At 49.9% G+C, this 12,704-nt stretch overlaps 6 protein-coding genes across 6 annotated transcripts; 5 read left to right on the top strand and 1 right to left on the bottom strand.

The window, feature by feature from the left end:
* Nucleotides 1–8: 8 nt before the first annotated feature.
* N7519_006727 (glucan 1,3-alpha-glucosidase ROT2) lies at nucleotides 9–2,949 on the top strand (the record flags this gene model as incomplete). The annotated part of the gene is made up of 2 exons (XM_057293503.1): nucleotides 9–90; nucleotides 152–2,949. 2 exons carry the CDS (start codon nucleotides 9–11, stop codon nucleotides 2,947–2,949), a joined length of 2,880 nt encoding a protein of 959 aa, XP_057148314.1.
* Nucleotides 2,950–4,213: 1,264 nt separating this feature from the next.
* On the top strand, nucleotides 4,214–6,024 carry N7519_006726 (uncharacterized protein; the record flags this gene model as incomplete). Its single annotated transcript, XM_057293502.1, has 4 exons — nucleotides 4,214–4,598; nucleotides 4,683–4,860; nucleotides 4,914–5,350; nucleotides 5,411–6,024. 4 exons carry the CDS (start codon nucleotides 4,214–4,216, stop codon nucleotides 6,022–6,024), a joined length of 1,614 nt encoding a protein of 537 aa, XP_057148313.1.
* A 289-nt stretch (nucleotides 6,025–6,313) lies between these two features.
* N7519_006725 (Major facilitator superfamily domain general substrate transporter) lies at nucleotides 6,314–6,868 on the top strand (the record flags this gene model as incomplete). The annotated part of the gene is made up of 4 exons (XM_057293501.1): nucleotides 6,314–6,390; nucleotides 6,502–6,574; nucleotides 6,634–6,744; nucleotides 6,797–6,868. The coding sequence occupies 4 exons, from the start codon at nucleotides 6,314–6,316 to the stop codon at nucleotides 6,866–6,868; spliced, it is 333 nt and encodes a 110-aa protein (XP_057148312.1).
* A 1,173-nt stretch (nucleotides 6,869–8,041) lies between these two features.
* Nucleotides 8,042–9,154, bottom strand: N7519_006724 (uncharacterized protein; the record flags this gene model as incomplete). The annotated part of the gene is made up of 1 exon (XM_057293500.1): nucleotides 8,042–9,154. One exon carries the CDS (start codon nucleotides 9,152–9,154, stop codon nucleotides 8,042–8,044), a length of 1,113 nt encoding a protein of 370 aa, XP_057148311.1.
* A 497-nt stretch (nucleotides 9,155–9,651) lies between these two features.
* On the top strand, nucleotides 9,652–10,752 carry N7519_006723 (PQ-loop repeat-containing protein; the record flags this gene model as incomplete). Its single annotated transcript, XM_057293499.1, has 4 exons — nucleotides 9,652–9,695; nucleotides 9,760–9,879; nucleotides 9,942–10,157; nucleotides 10,215–10,752. The coding sequence occupies 4 exons, from the start codon at nucleotides 9,652–9,654 to the stop codon at nucleotides 10,750–10,752; spliced, it is 918 nt and encodes a 305-aa protein (XP_057148310.1).
* Nucleotides 10,753–11,055: 303 nt separating this feature from the next.
* Nucleotides 11,056–12,236, top strand: N7519_006722 (uncharacterized protein; the record flags this gene model as incomplete). Its single annotated transcript, XM_057293498.1, has 3 exons — nucleotides 11,056–11,095; nucleotides 11,235–11,577; nucleotides 11,639–12,236. 3 exons carry the CDS (start codon nucleotides 11,056–11,058, stop codon nucleotides 12,234–12,236), a joined length of 981 nt encoding a protein of 326 aa, XP_057148309.1.
* Between the last annotated feature and the right edge of the window lie 468 nt (nucleotides 12,237–12,704).

The raw sequence follows: 12,704 nt of genomic DNA, 5'->3' as shown, positions 1-12,704 counted from the left end.
ATTTCACCATGGCCAGGAGCCTACCTGCGCCCCGTTGGGCAATGTTGCTCTCCATAGTTATCCTCCTCGGATGCATTGTCGTCCCCGGTTGTAAGGCTGCCTTCCGCGAAATTGCAAGTTTACAGAAAGCTAATTCTCATGATATGAGCAGTTGCGGTCAAACACAAGGATTTCAAGACTTGTGAGCAGTCCGGGTTCTGCAAACGAAACCGCGCCTACGCCGATAACGCCTCCTCCCAAGGCGCTTCGTGGAGCTCACCCTACGAGCTCGACCCTGCCACCGTACATTTCAAAGATGGTGTGCTCACTGGAGTCATTTCCAAAACAACCACTGCCAATGAGAAGGTCCGGCTACCTCTCACGGTGTCTTTCTTGAAATCGGGAGCCGCCCGCATTGTGGTCGATGAAGAGAAGCGGATGAAGGGCGACATTGAAATGCGACATGGCAGCCAAGCGAACAAGAAGCGATATGATGAAACTGAAAAATGGACTATCGTGGGTGGTTTGGAAGTCAGCAAGTCGGCCACGTTGAATGCTCAGAGCGAAACTGGATTCACCAACATTCTATACGGACCGGACGACAAATTCCAGGCTATCGTTCGCCACGCGCCATTTGGAGTCGAATTTCAGCGAGACGGACAGACCCATGTTCAATTGAATCACCAAGGCTTCTTGAACATGGAGCACTGGCGACCAAAGGTAGACGGCAAAGACGGCGAGTCCGGCGAGGATGAGAGCACCTGGTGGGAAGAGACCTTTGGGGGCAATACAGACTCGAAGCCCCGTGGTCCCGAGAGTATCGCTCTTGATATTACCTTCCCCGGTTATAGTCATGTGTTTGGTATTCCAGAGCACGCAGATTCGCTCTCGCTCAAGGAGACTAGAGGTGGGCCTGGCAATCATGAGAACCCTTACCGTCTGTACAACTCGGATGTCTTCGAGTATGAACTCGAAAGCCCTATGACCTTGTACGGAGCCATCCCGCTCATGCAAGCCCACCGCAAGAACTCCACTGTCGGGGTCTTCTGGCTCAATGCAGCGGAAACGTGGATCGATATTGTCAAATCAACTGCCTCCTCCAACCCTCTTGCCTTGGGCGCCGGCTCCAAGACAGACACACAAACTCACTGGATGTCGGAATCCGGTCAGATTGACCTGTTCGTCTTCCTCGGGCCCTCGCCGAATGATATCAGTAAAACATATGGTGAACTCACAGGATATACACAATTGCCCCAGCAGTTTGCCATTGGATATCACCAATGCCGTTGGAACTATGTTACAGACGAGGATGTCAAAGAAGTCAACACGAAGTTCGATAAGTACCAGATTCCGTACGACGTGATCTGGCTTGATCTCGAGTATACCGATGACCGGAAATACTTCACCTGGGACCCTCTCACCTTCCCTGATCCTAAGGGCATGCAGCAAAAGCTGGATGAAACCGAACGAAAGCTTGTGGTTTTGATCGATCCTCACATTAAGAACGCGGACAAGTATTTTGTTTCCGAGGAACTTAGAAGTAAAAATCTCGCTGTGCTGAACAAGGATGGCGAGATTTACGATGGGTGGTGCTGGCCAGGTTCCTCTAATTGGGTCGACTGCTTTAACCCCGCCGCCCACGCCTGGTGGGCCACCCTGCACAAGTTCGACAAATTCAAAGGATCGCTTCAGAATCTTTTCATCTGGAATGATATGAATGAGCCTTCTGTTTTCAACGGGCCTGACATGACCATGCCGAAGGACAATTTGCACTATGGGAACTGGGAACATCGCGATGTTCACAATGTCAATGGTCTCACTCTTTTGAACGCCACCTACAAAGCAATGCTGGAGCGCAAGAAGGGCGAGGTGCGCCGGCCATTCATCTTGACGCGCTCATACTACGCTGGGGCACAGCGGGTGTCTGCTATGTGGACTGGAGACAACCAGGCCACCTGGGACCACCTAGGGGCCTCTATCCCCATGGTCCTGACCAACGGTATTGCAGGCTTCCCCTTTGCCGGCGCAGATGTCGGAGGATTCTTCCATAACCCTGATAAGGACCTTTTGACCCGGTGGTACCAGGCAGGTATCTGGTATCCCTTCTTCCGCGCGCATGCTCACATTGATACTCGTCGTCGTGAGCCATATCTGATCAGCGAACCGCACCGGTCCTACATCGCCCAGGCAATCCGCCTGAGGTACCAACTTATGCCTGCTTGGTACACTGCCTTCCATGAAGCCTCAGTTAACGGCACGCCAATCGTGCGGCCTCAGTACTACATGTTCCCTGAGGACGAGCAAGGCTTTGCCATTGATGATCAGCTGTACCTTGCTTCCACGGGTCTTCTTGTGAAGCCTGTTGTGCAGGAGAACACCCACAGTGCAGACGTGTATATCTCTGACGACGAAAAGTACTATGACTACTTCGATTTCACCGTCTACCAGGGTGCGGGCAAGAAACACATTGTCCCTGCGCCAGAGGACAAGGTGCCTGTGTTGATCCAGGGTGGTCACATCATACCCCGCAAGGACCGTCCTCGTCGCAGTACTGGTCTTATGCGGTGGGACCCATATACACTGGTCATTACGCTGGACAAGAATAGCGAGGCGCAGGGCAGTCTGTACGTGGATGATGGTGAGACGTTCGACTACGAGCGTGGCGCTTACATTCACCGCCACTTCAACTACCGCGAGTCGGTGTTGTCGTCGGAGGACATTGGTACCAAGGGACCTAAGACTACTGAGTACCTCAAGACCATGGCTGGTGTGACAGTGGAGCGGGTGGTGATCGTTGACCCTCCCGTCGAATGGAAGGCCAAGGACAACGTGGTTGTCATCGAAGATGGAGCCAAGTCGGCCTCTACGGCCTCATTGGAGTTCTACGAGCAAGAGGGCGGGAAGGCGTCCTATGCTGTGGTGAAGAAGCCAAATGTTGGCATTGGAAAGAATTGGCGGATTGAGTTCTGAGCAATGTTTTTCATTTCTTGCGCAGTACATGTATGCAATATTCGCATCATTGGCAGTCGATAAACGTGCATGTCGTGGGCAGCTGTTTTATTTGTTCGTTGTATACAACTGTTTTACTAGGTAAACGTGACAGCCCCTTCATGCAATCTAACGCCGTCATATTGAAGATCACATTTTTGATCTAAGAATGTATTGGCTCTGAGCTTCATCTATACTACGTGGTCACTATAGAAGGTCAACACGGCTCACCAAGAGACCCACCCGCGGACCAGCTTGCCTCGCAATTAAGACATGCAGCCTCAAGGGAAGAAAGATTAAAAAGTATCTCTTCTCCCGCTTTGTCGTCAACTGCCATCGAGTTAATTTAGAGTTTGGTGCGTTTCTATCGTACGGAAAGAGGCTTTGATCTTCCCGGCTTTTCCCAAGTAAGCTAGGCGTGTCAGGTCAACAAATGACCAGCCCGAGTCGCGGAATCCGTGATGATCTTGATCCTACTGCGGCTCGTGCATAACCACATTTCCCACCAATGGAATGTCATCAAACTCCACCAGCTTGTTCTTGATCTCTTTTATTGCGGCTTGAGACGTGATTCTCGAACAGAAAACGCACTGAGAATATCATGCTACGTTAGCCTTCGTCTTCCAGGCAGAAACATCCAAATGGGTATCAAACGACCTGCTTTCCGGCCAGAAACGTGAAATAGCAGTTTTCCATACGTCCAAATAAGGTCGGGTCGGAGCAGACAGTACCGGATAAAGGTCCGGAGAACGACCTGGAGAAAGGCCCGGAGAACCTTGAAAGGCCCCGAGGAAGGCCCGGAGAAAGACGCATCATTGCTCTATTGGAGAAAAGATACACCCCGCATGCCCGCAGTTGTCTGTGCTTTCCACAGTGGGTTGGGCTCTGACTGGATGTCTATCAACAAGCTCACCTTGGCAGAGACGACTACTGGTCGGGTCAATACATCGTCCGGCATAATTCTGCCCAGGTGAGAATCAGCTGGGCCACAGCCCTTCAATGCTCAAGCTTCCCCGCATTTCTTGGCTAATTGGCTCATAGCCAAGACTGGGGTAAACAATGATCTGAAATCATTCCATGCTGTTTAGGGCAACCCACGATGTCTACTATTTATATAGCGTATATGCCCTCTTCTCTGGTCGATTTCCCGTATCGCTTTTCTGATACCCCATATCCAGATGAGCTTATCTCGACCTTGGCCCATTTGAAGTAGCCAAAGGTTGTATACTACTTGTAATCCGCAGCTATGAATCGCGGTTCTATTGGGAAGAACGACGTCGAGGTTGTCGATGAAACTTCTCATGTCGAAAACATTCCGAAGCCTTCTCTCGTCACTCAGGTCGGAGACTTTCGTGTTGTCGGTTTGACACCCGACGATGCAGATTTCTATAACAACTATCCCGAGGACAAACGGAAAAAGGTCTTCCGCAAAGTGAGCATACTTGACCTAGCTCATCCACGTAATATCCGGCTAACGCTCTACCAGGTTGACAGGCGTTTAATTCCCATGCTCGCAGTTCTGTACCTGATTTGCCATATTGATCGTGCAAATATCGGCAATGCTAAAATTGAAGGCATGGTCGAAGATCTCAAAATGACAGGGTTGCAGTATAATACTGTTCTCTCTATATGTGAGTTTATTTCCTACAGCCCACACTCAGCCGGCGTGATGCCTCGGGACTGATATGTACTGTACTGACCTTGGTCCAATATAGTCTTCATTCCCTACGTCCTGTTTGAAGTTCCCAGTAACATTGTTCTCAAAAGGTTCAAGCGCCCTTCAGTGTACCTTGGCCTCCTTGTCTCAACATGGGGTGTTGTCATGACATGCACAGGTCTGGTGCAAAACTTTGCTGGTCTTATGGCCACTCGAGTTCTACTTGGTATTTTCGAGTCAGTGCAAATGAACAAGCCCTTTTTGATTCGCACGCTGAAACCTTACATAGGGCCGGTTTCTTCCCTGGTGCTATCTACCTTTGCTCATACTGGTACATGCCTAGGGCATTGGCGCTTCGTATCTCATACTTCTATTGTGCCAGTGCGCTGTCTGGTGCATTCTCCGGCCTGTTGGCTGCCGCTATTGCTGAGATGGACGGTATTGCCGGGCTTGAGGGCTGGCGGTGGATCTTCATTCTGGAAGGCATTGCTAGTGTGGTACTAGGTGTTGCCTGTTTCTTTCTTCTCATCGACACCCCGGCTCTATCCAAGCGCTGGTTATCTCCCGATGAAATTCGCTATCTGGAACTTTCGATGTTCATCAAGCAAGGAGGAACTAGTACCGGAGAAACAGGCTTCAAATGGAGAGACCTCAAGATTGTCCTGCTGAACTGGAGGATATACGTGCTGAGCTACTTTTTGTTTTGCCAGTCGGCCTTGTCTTATGGTAACAGTCCTTCAAGTCTGTACGAGACACTACACTGAACTAATTTGATTGCGCAACCAGGTACCAAGTTCACCCTCCCGACTATCACCAAATCCATGGGCTTCAGCTCAACGAACGCCCAGCTCACCTCTGCACCTCCATATATTGCCGGTGCGATATCTGCTATCTTGTTTGCACGGCTTTCCGATCGCTTCTATTGGCGAATGCCATTTGTCTGCATTCCCATGATAATCGTTGTGGTAGCCTATTCTATTATCATCTCCCTGAACGGAGAGCTTGAAGCAAGGAAAGGAGTGGCCTACTTTGCAGTCGTCTTGTCTGTCATCGGTATTTACCCCATCCAGCCCGGAGCTGCGTCTTGGAATGCAAACAACATTGCCCCGGCGTCGCGACGGGCTATGGGCATTGCACTGGTGAACTGTGTTGGCAATATCGGTGGCATATTGGGCAGCTTCATGTATATGGAGAAAGAGAGCCCGAAGTACACGACTGGATTTGGCCTCAGTTTGGCACTCGGTGGGGTTGGATTCTTTGTTGCTTTGTTCCTCGAATGGACATACAAGGTGGGCAATGCAAGGAAGGCACGGATTGCGGATGATGCGAGGGTTAACTACACTGAGGATGAGCTGTTCGATATGGGAGACAAGTCGCCGCTGTTCAAGTATGTGCTGTAAATACTCTGTGGATCGAAATGGATTTATGATGATTTTTCTTCTGGTATTACGAGATTTCTTACTCCTCAAGTAAATGTACAATCCAAGCCAGCCTGAACTGGGCACGTGCCAACCCATATCAGACGGTTTTGTGTCGACTTCGCTTTCCTATTTGGGTTCCTTCCATTTTTGTTCTACTTCCTCATCTCGCACCTCATCTTCTAGTAAGCCATCCTTCCAGCACTTTGCCCTTTGTCAATCAACTCACTCAAAGGTACCATCAGAAGCACATCCCCAAACCATCGCCATCATGACGAACGAATCGTCAACGATCCCATCCGAGCCTCAGCCGGCTGAGCCTGTCCCCGCAAACCCTTACTACGGGATGTACGGTCATTACTGGAGGTCAAGCAGGGACGTGCCTCCCACCAAATGGCTGTAAGCATCCATGGATTGCTTTTTAAAGGTATGTTGAATATGGCTAACCGATTCTATTAGTCAGGAGAACAAGAAGCTCTGCGCTTGTGATGACCATCAGGCATGTCAATGGCCGATGGAACACGCAGTCATCGTGAGTGAAAACACCCAAACCGTCTATTCCAAGCTGAGGCTAATACTCGTTACCCTTAGACGATTCCTCCCTGCGCCTACAAGTGTCCCTACTGCCCGAAGTTTGACGACCTCATGTGCAAGGACCCTCAGGTGGTGAAGCTCCGCGCTCATATCAAACGTGACCATTTGGTGAGATCTATTCTCTTGGACGACTTGCGGCATAGGTACTGATGTCCATTAGAAGAGAAAGCCGCAGGATTTCCTTGGGCTCACTGTCACCCCGGGAAGAGTGACGAAGCCCCGTGTGTCGTGAGTCAACCATGTTTAGCTGCAACTGCCTGTTTCTAACATCCTCGATCCTTCTAGTAAGCCATGATGGTGATCGTGATCGGGTTCGGTGGGTTACATACGTATCCCAGACTATTGAATCTCAACTTGATATTCCCCATGCCATGAAGAGCATTTTTTACACAAAACAGAACTTCAATCAGAACAGGATTTACTTTTACTTTTCCTCTCTCGCTCCCCTTTTCTGCTTCCCTGAGGAAAAAAGTTGGACAATTTCAGCAGAAACTCGTCCCTGATTCCCTCCTCAGATCAGGACATATTTTGTTAACTACGAAATCCCTTATGCTGCCTCCCGAAAAAAAAAACTAAAGCAGGGTTGTTACTAGTCAGCTGCTGATGGCCACGTGTCAATCAGTGCTACTGTCGAGGCTGTGAAAGCAGACGCGCTGCGTGCTAGAGAGGCTATCAGAACTAGTAGACCGGCTGTATACAATATCCATTGCTACATTGACGTTAACAAGGCAGGGAGCTTTGCCCTTCTTGTTGAGAAGCCAGTCTAATGGCCGCTCTGACATTTTGGCCCCCTGGCCCCCTCCGAGTCAATAGGAAACCCCTGCCTCCGTTTGAGATATAGGATGTCGATCACCTTTGACTCCACCAGAATTTTAACGCGCAATCCTCGGGGATTGTCTCATGTATCTTTGCTAGATCGACAGTTGACGGGGTGAATTAATTTCTTTGCATGGAGGGTAGACAATATATATATATTGTCATTTTCAACTCCTTTTGGTATCCAGTGCTATAAAGATCTCTCTAATGACTATGTTGTATGCGAATATATTCGTGGTTATTTAACGCTCTGTCCAGTAATACCACTACTTAGTATGTCGCATACTCTAGGACCACTTTTACTGATTACCACCGAGGTGTATGTAGTAAAATAAGCATTGTTCGGGGCAAGCTAACAAGTTCCCAATTTCTTCATTACTCCCAGCCATTCATAAACGTTAGCTCATAAACCTACCAATACCCCAAAGAAACTGTAGCCAAGTAGTTACAGAATTGTCGTTTGGAAACTACCAACTCGCTTCTGTCATCGTTGAGTCATTTTCCTCCTGGCCGGCCACAAGCTGCCATGTTAGATCACGGGCCGGTTCTTCGTCGATCAAGTCAAACGGGTTCTGAAAGTTCCCATCTACTAATCCCCAGATCGAAGCTTGGGAGATTCGACGATAGTACGGATCCTCCACCTCTTCCGGGGACACTCATCATCGTCGGATTCATAGTCGGTGAAGTCGGCTTCGTTTGTATATTGCTCATATTCAGCAACTTCACCGTCGGAGAACGTGTACTTCATCACAGTGTCCTTCATTGCTTCTTCAGAAAGCACATGTTGCAGGTTGAGGTTTTGCAGTTCGAGGTTTTTCAGATGGAGGTCCTTCAGGTCGAGGCCCTTCTTACCATCCTGGGAGACCGCATATCGAATCGCAAACTTCTTCTTTTCATCCTCAGAAAGCTCAAATCCCCGAGCCTTCTGACAACAACCACATTCGACAGTGCAGTGCCCAGCTGCATGCTCGCGATCCAGGAAAAGTTTGCGATTAAGACAACATCCACAATCACGCCCACAGCAGCCTCCTCTACCGGCACAGTCTTCCCGAAGGACACGATGCATGTACCACTTAGGATTCCCCCGCCAGAGCTCAAACCCTCGCACTAACGGTCCATCAGAGAAAGAATCCCGGATCATCCACCACTCGTGCTCAAGTCGCTTATATTCCCTGTCTGCGATCTCGATCTCTTGATCGAGTCTTGCGGGATCTTGCTTAAATCGCTCTCCTAAACAGATTTCCCGTTGAGCAATCTCTCGGAGTCCGGTCTCCACGTCGAGGAACTCTGCTAACTGATCCTCTGCCTCATCGAGGTCTTGTTCGTACACGTGGCGTTCATATCGCCATCGCTGAAGAGCATTTATATCTCCGCTCTGTCTGAGTTCGTGTTCCTTCGTGCCTATCATGCCACGCCTAAACTTCTTGGATATCGCCAGCCTGATTATATCGGGTCCATGTTTCTGGAACTCGGTTTCAAGTTCTTCGAGCTTGGCGATCTTTTCCTTGAGTTCAGTTTCCTTCTTTTCGAGTTCTGCTTTGTCGTCTTTGAATCTAAGCTCCTGTTTTTCGAGCTCGACTTTGCTCTGTTGAAGTTTAAGCTCACGCTTTTCGCGTTCAAGCTCCAATTCGCGGTTTCGAAGCTCACGTTCACGGTCTTGGAACTCGGCTTCCGTCATGGTTTGCCTACTAGGGTTGCTCATTTTGGATGTTTGTAAGACCAATAGCGGGATCAGATGGGAAAGACACGAAGTTGGATTTGGTAGGAGAATGTCAAGTCATAATTTTGTTTTTGATTATATCGACGACTCATTGTGATACAACTCCGTATCCCAATCGGGCAATACCTTTCAAGGTTCTATCCAAGACAGCCCTGGAGGCAAATGACGAGTAAATAAAAGCCCCTTGATCTCATTGGCTCCAACTGCGCCAAGTCATCCCCACCCGCCTGCCGCAGCCCTGGAGGTGGAGACCCGCTGACATAATCCAGGGCCCCCGAAAAAGCCAAGCCGCATCCAGTCGTGTGTCCCAAAGCTTGTACCTTTTCTTTTCCCTTCTTTGACAGATTCTTGTCTGGATTGTCGACAGCGTTTCCTTTGTCGCGAATACCTGTGAGACGCGACTCCTCACGCAATTGCGTCGACCCAGCTGCCGTTTTTTTATTCAATTATAGCGACCACGCATACCCCCATCGCCCGTCATGTCTTTTTTCCAGATGGCATTTGACTATGCCGCACCTGTCTTGTACGTGGACATGAACGAGCTCCCCCCATTGATCCGCAGGTTTCCGTGCTAATCTCATATACAGCCTTATAACCTCTCCCGTCACCTCCTATGCCGACCAGATCTTCAGCATTCATCGCACAAGAAGCTCAGCAGGCTTCTCTTTGGACATTCCTTTGATCATGCTGATTTCGTCGATCCTGAAGTAGGATTCCGAATCAATAGTGCGTTTAAACTTGAGGCAGCGGGCTAATGTGGTATCATTAGGATTTTCTATTGGTTTGGCGAGCACTACTCAGGCACTTTGTTGACGCAAGCAATTGTCATGATCGTGGTGCAGATGACGATGCTCAAGGTTGCACTCAATAATCGGCCCTCTGCCGGGGTGAGAAATGGAATTGAGCACACACCCTTCAGTGGCGGTAACTCCGATGGTTCATCCTTAAGGCCCTATGAGTTTTGGCAGTGGAAAGCCGCCAAGCCGTAAGTTTGCGCGCCTCCAACCGCAGCACTTGACACTAATTACCGATTTTCGCAAAGATACTGGATGTCTCTGGGTTACTTTGTCGGAATGCTGACCGTCGTCCACCTGACCCCGATCGCTCAGTCGCAATTCTATATCAGCCTCCTTGGCTACATCGGACTCGCCGTCGAAGCTACCCTCCCTATCCCTCAAATCCTTGCCAACCACCGATCCGGCTCGTGCAAGGGCTTCCGAGTCTCCGTTATTGCGGCATGGATTCTTGGTGACACCATGAAGATGAGCTACTTCTTCAACAGCACAGAGACCATCCCATGGGCGTTCAAGCTCTGCGGTATCTTCCAGTGCGTGTGCGACTTCTACCTGGGTTTCCAGTTCTATTTTTTCACCCGAAACACCCACTCTAAAACTCCGTCCCACTCCCACTCCAACTCGCTCTCTAACGCGTTCTCCAACCCACACTCACATTCCAACTCACTCTCCCACGCTTTCCCTCTCTCCGCTTCCCACTCCCGTTCCAACTCTCAGACCGCAGGCGAGTCTATGGAGCAGAATGGGCGCTGGGGTCATCACGAGAAGGATATCCGCATGAACTGAAAAGCCGGATGATGAACTTGGACTAGACTCAATATTTATGTAGATAGGTAGCATTGGCAAACAGCATTATAGAACTGTAATTTGAATGAGATAATGTCAATACCGTGGTGTTTTATAAAAACAAAAAAGATTATTTCCTAGTCCTCCGATTCCGCGCGTCTGGTGAGGGGCTTGCCCCGCGTCACTCGGAATGCTGCGCTGCTCCAACTTTTGCGCCGACTTCTTCCCCACGAAACCCTAGCTCTACTGTCCCCGTTTATTCTGTTTATTCGCCGCATCCGCAACGGAAATAGGTCTTGCACAATGGCTGACCTGCCCACAATCCGCATTGGCTATGTGCCCGGTACGTCAGCCCCTCCCACATCTTCGGCATCAGATGGAAACATTACTGCAGTACTCCCGTGTCCAATCTGCCAGCTCCGGTCATTTCTACTTTCCATTAGACACAATATAGCTAACGACAAGCTTTTACCGCGCACTAGAACACTACCTAACCCCACTCCATCTCGCACTCCGTTCCCCGGCCGTTGCTTCCCTCCCATTCAAAATCACCACAACTCCCTTCCCATCCGGGACAGGACATATGATCACATCGCTTCGCGGAAGTGAAATCGACATCGCTATCGGTTTGACGGAGGGGTGGGTCGCAGGTTTGGCCGGGAAGCAGCAAGCAAGCCAGAGCTCCGCAGATGGGGGATACAAGGTTGTCGGCCACTGGGTGGACAACCCTCTGCGCTGGGCTATTGTAACGGGCCGGAATCGGGACGAGATTACGGGTGTGTCTGATCTGAAGGACAAGAGGGTTGGAGTCAGCCGGCTGGGAAGGTGCCATCAACATTGAGTCCTACCGAGCACAGTATAGCTTGGAACTAACACTTACCTACAGCGGTTCCCATATCATGTCTTTCGTCCTTGCCCAGCGGCAAGGCTGGAAAGCCGATTCTTTGACCACCGTTCCTCTGGGACCCTTCGGGCCCTTGCGGGATGGCGTATCCGGTCTCGACAGCTCAAAGCCCGAGCAGACCGCGAACCCCTCGGCTGAGTTCTTCATGTGGGAGGAATTCACCACGAAGCCGTACTTCCATGCTACCTCTGAGAACCCGAACCCGCCGCTTAAGAAGATTGGCGAGATCTTCACGCCGTGGCCTTCGTGGATGATTGTCGCTTCTACGGCGCTGTTCCCTAACCCCGAGAAAGACCAGCGATTGGAGAGTCTCTTCCAGGCGCTGGATCAGGGAATCAAGGATTTCGAGGCCGATACTGCGCGCGTTGTGAAGCTTTTGGGTACTGGCGAGCTTGGTTGCAATTATATTGAGGAGGATGCGACGGAGTGGCTTAAGGATGTTAAGTTTACTAATGCCACACGTGGTGTTGATGATAAGATTATTGGGGGTGTTGTTGATGTGCTCAAGGTGGCTGGTGTTATTGATTCCGCTATGAGTAATGGTGAAGCTATTCAGCGGGTCATTGGGATCAAGAGATAGCTCCCTTACTGCTTGAACATGGAGACCTCAGAAAATGTACCATTTTGGCGCTTGGTATGTGGGAAAGGAAATGGAGAGAAAAGCCCCGATTCTATACACATGAGAGCAGGTCAAGGCTGTTATTGCGTAGAGATATTTATTTTGGCCCCGAGAAACCCGTACACACCCAGCCAAGCCCTATTACCAACTTCTCTTTACAGCTTGTCGTATATGGAAAATTGATTTTGTAGGAATCATTTGTTTACGGGTATCCTACACCCCATGGCTAATGATACCAATCTTTCTGGTGACGATGAAACAATCTCATGACCGTCCTCGTCCACACCTCCGTCGATGTCCATGCCAAATCCGTCACCGTCCGAGTTCGTCCAGAACTGTCCCGCCCATGAGAGGCAAGCGAGGAGTTTATACCGGTCACCCTCAATGCCCTCGGGGACCCCACTGCGAGACGGTATGTTGTCGGGATTG

The sequence above is a fragment of the Penicillium mononematosum genome, assembly GCF_028829835.1.
Source record: "Penicillium mononematosum strain IBT 11891 chromosome Unknown utg000003l:1.0-8172316.0:1.0-8177699.0, whole genome shotgun sequence".
In the NCBI taxonomy this organism is placed as follows: Eukaryota; Fungi; Ascomycota; class Eurotiomycetes; order Eurotiales; family Aspergillaceae; genus Penicillium; species Penicillium mononematosum.
This window is presented reverse-complemented; position numbering and strand designations above follow the sequence as displayed.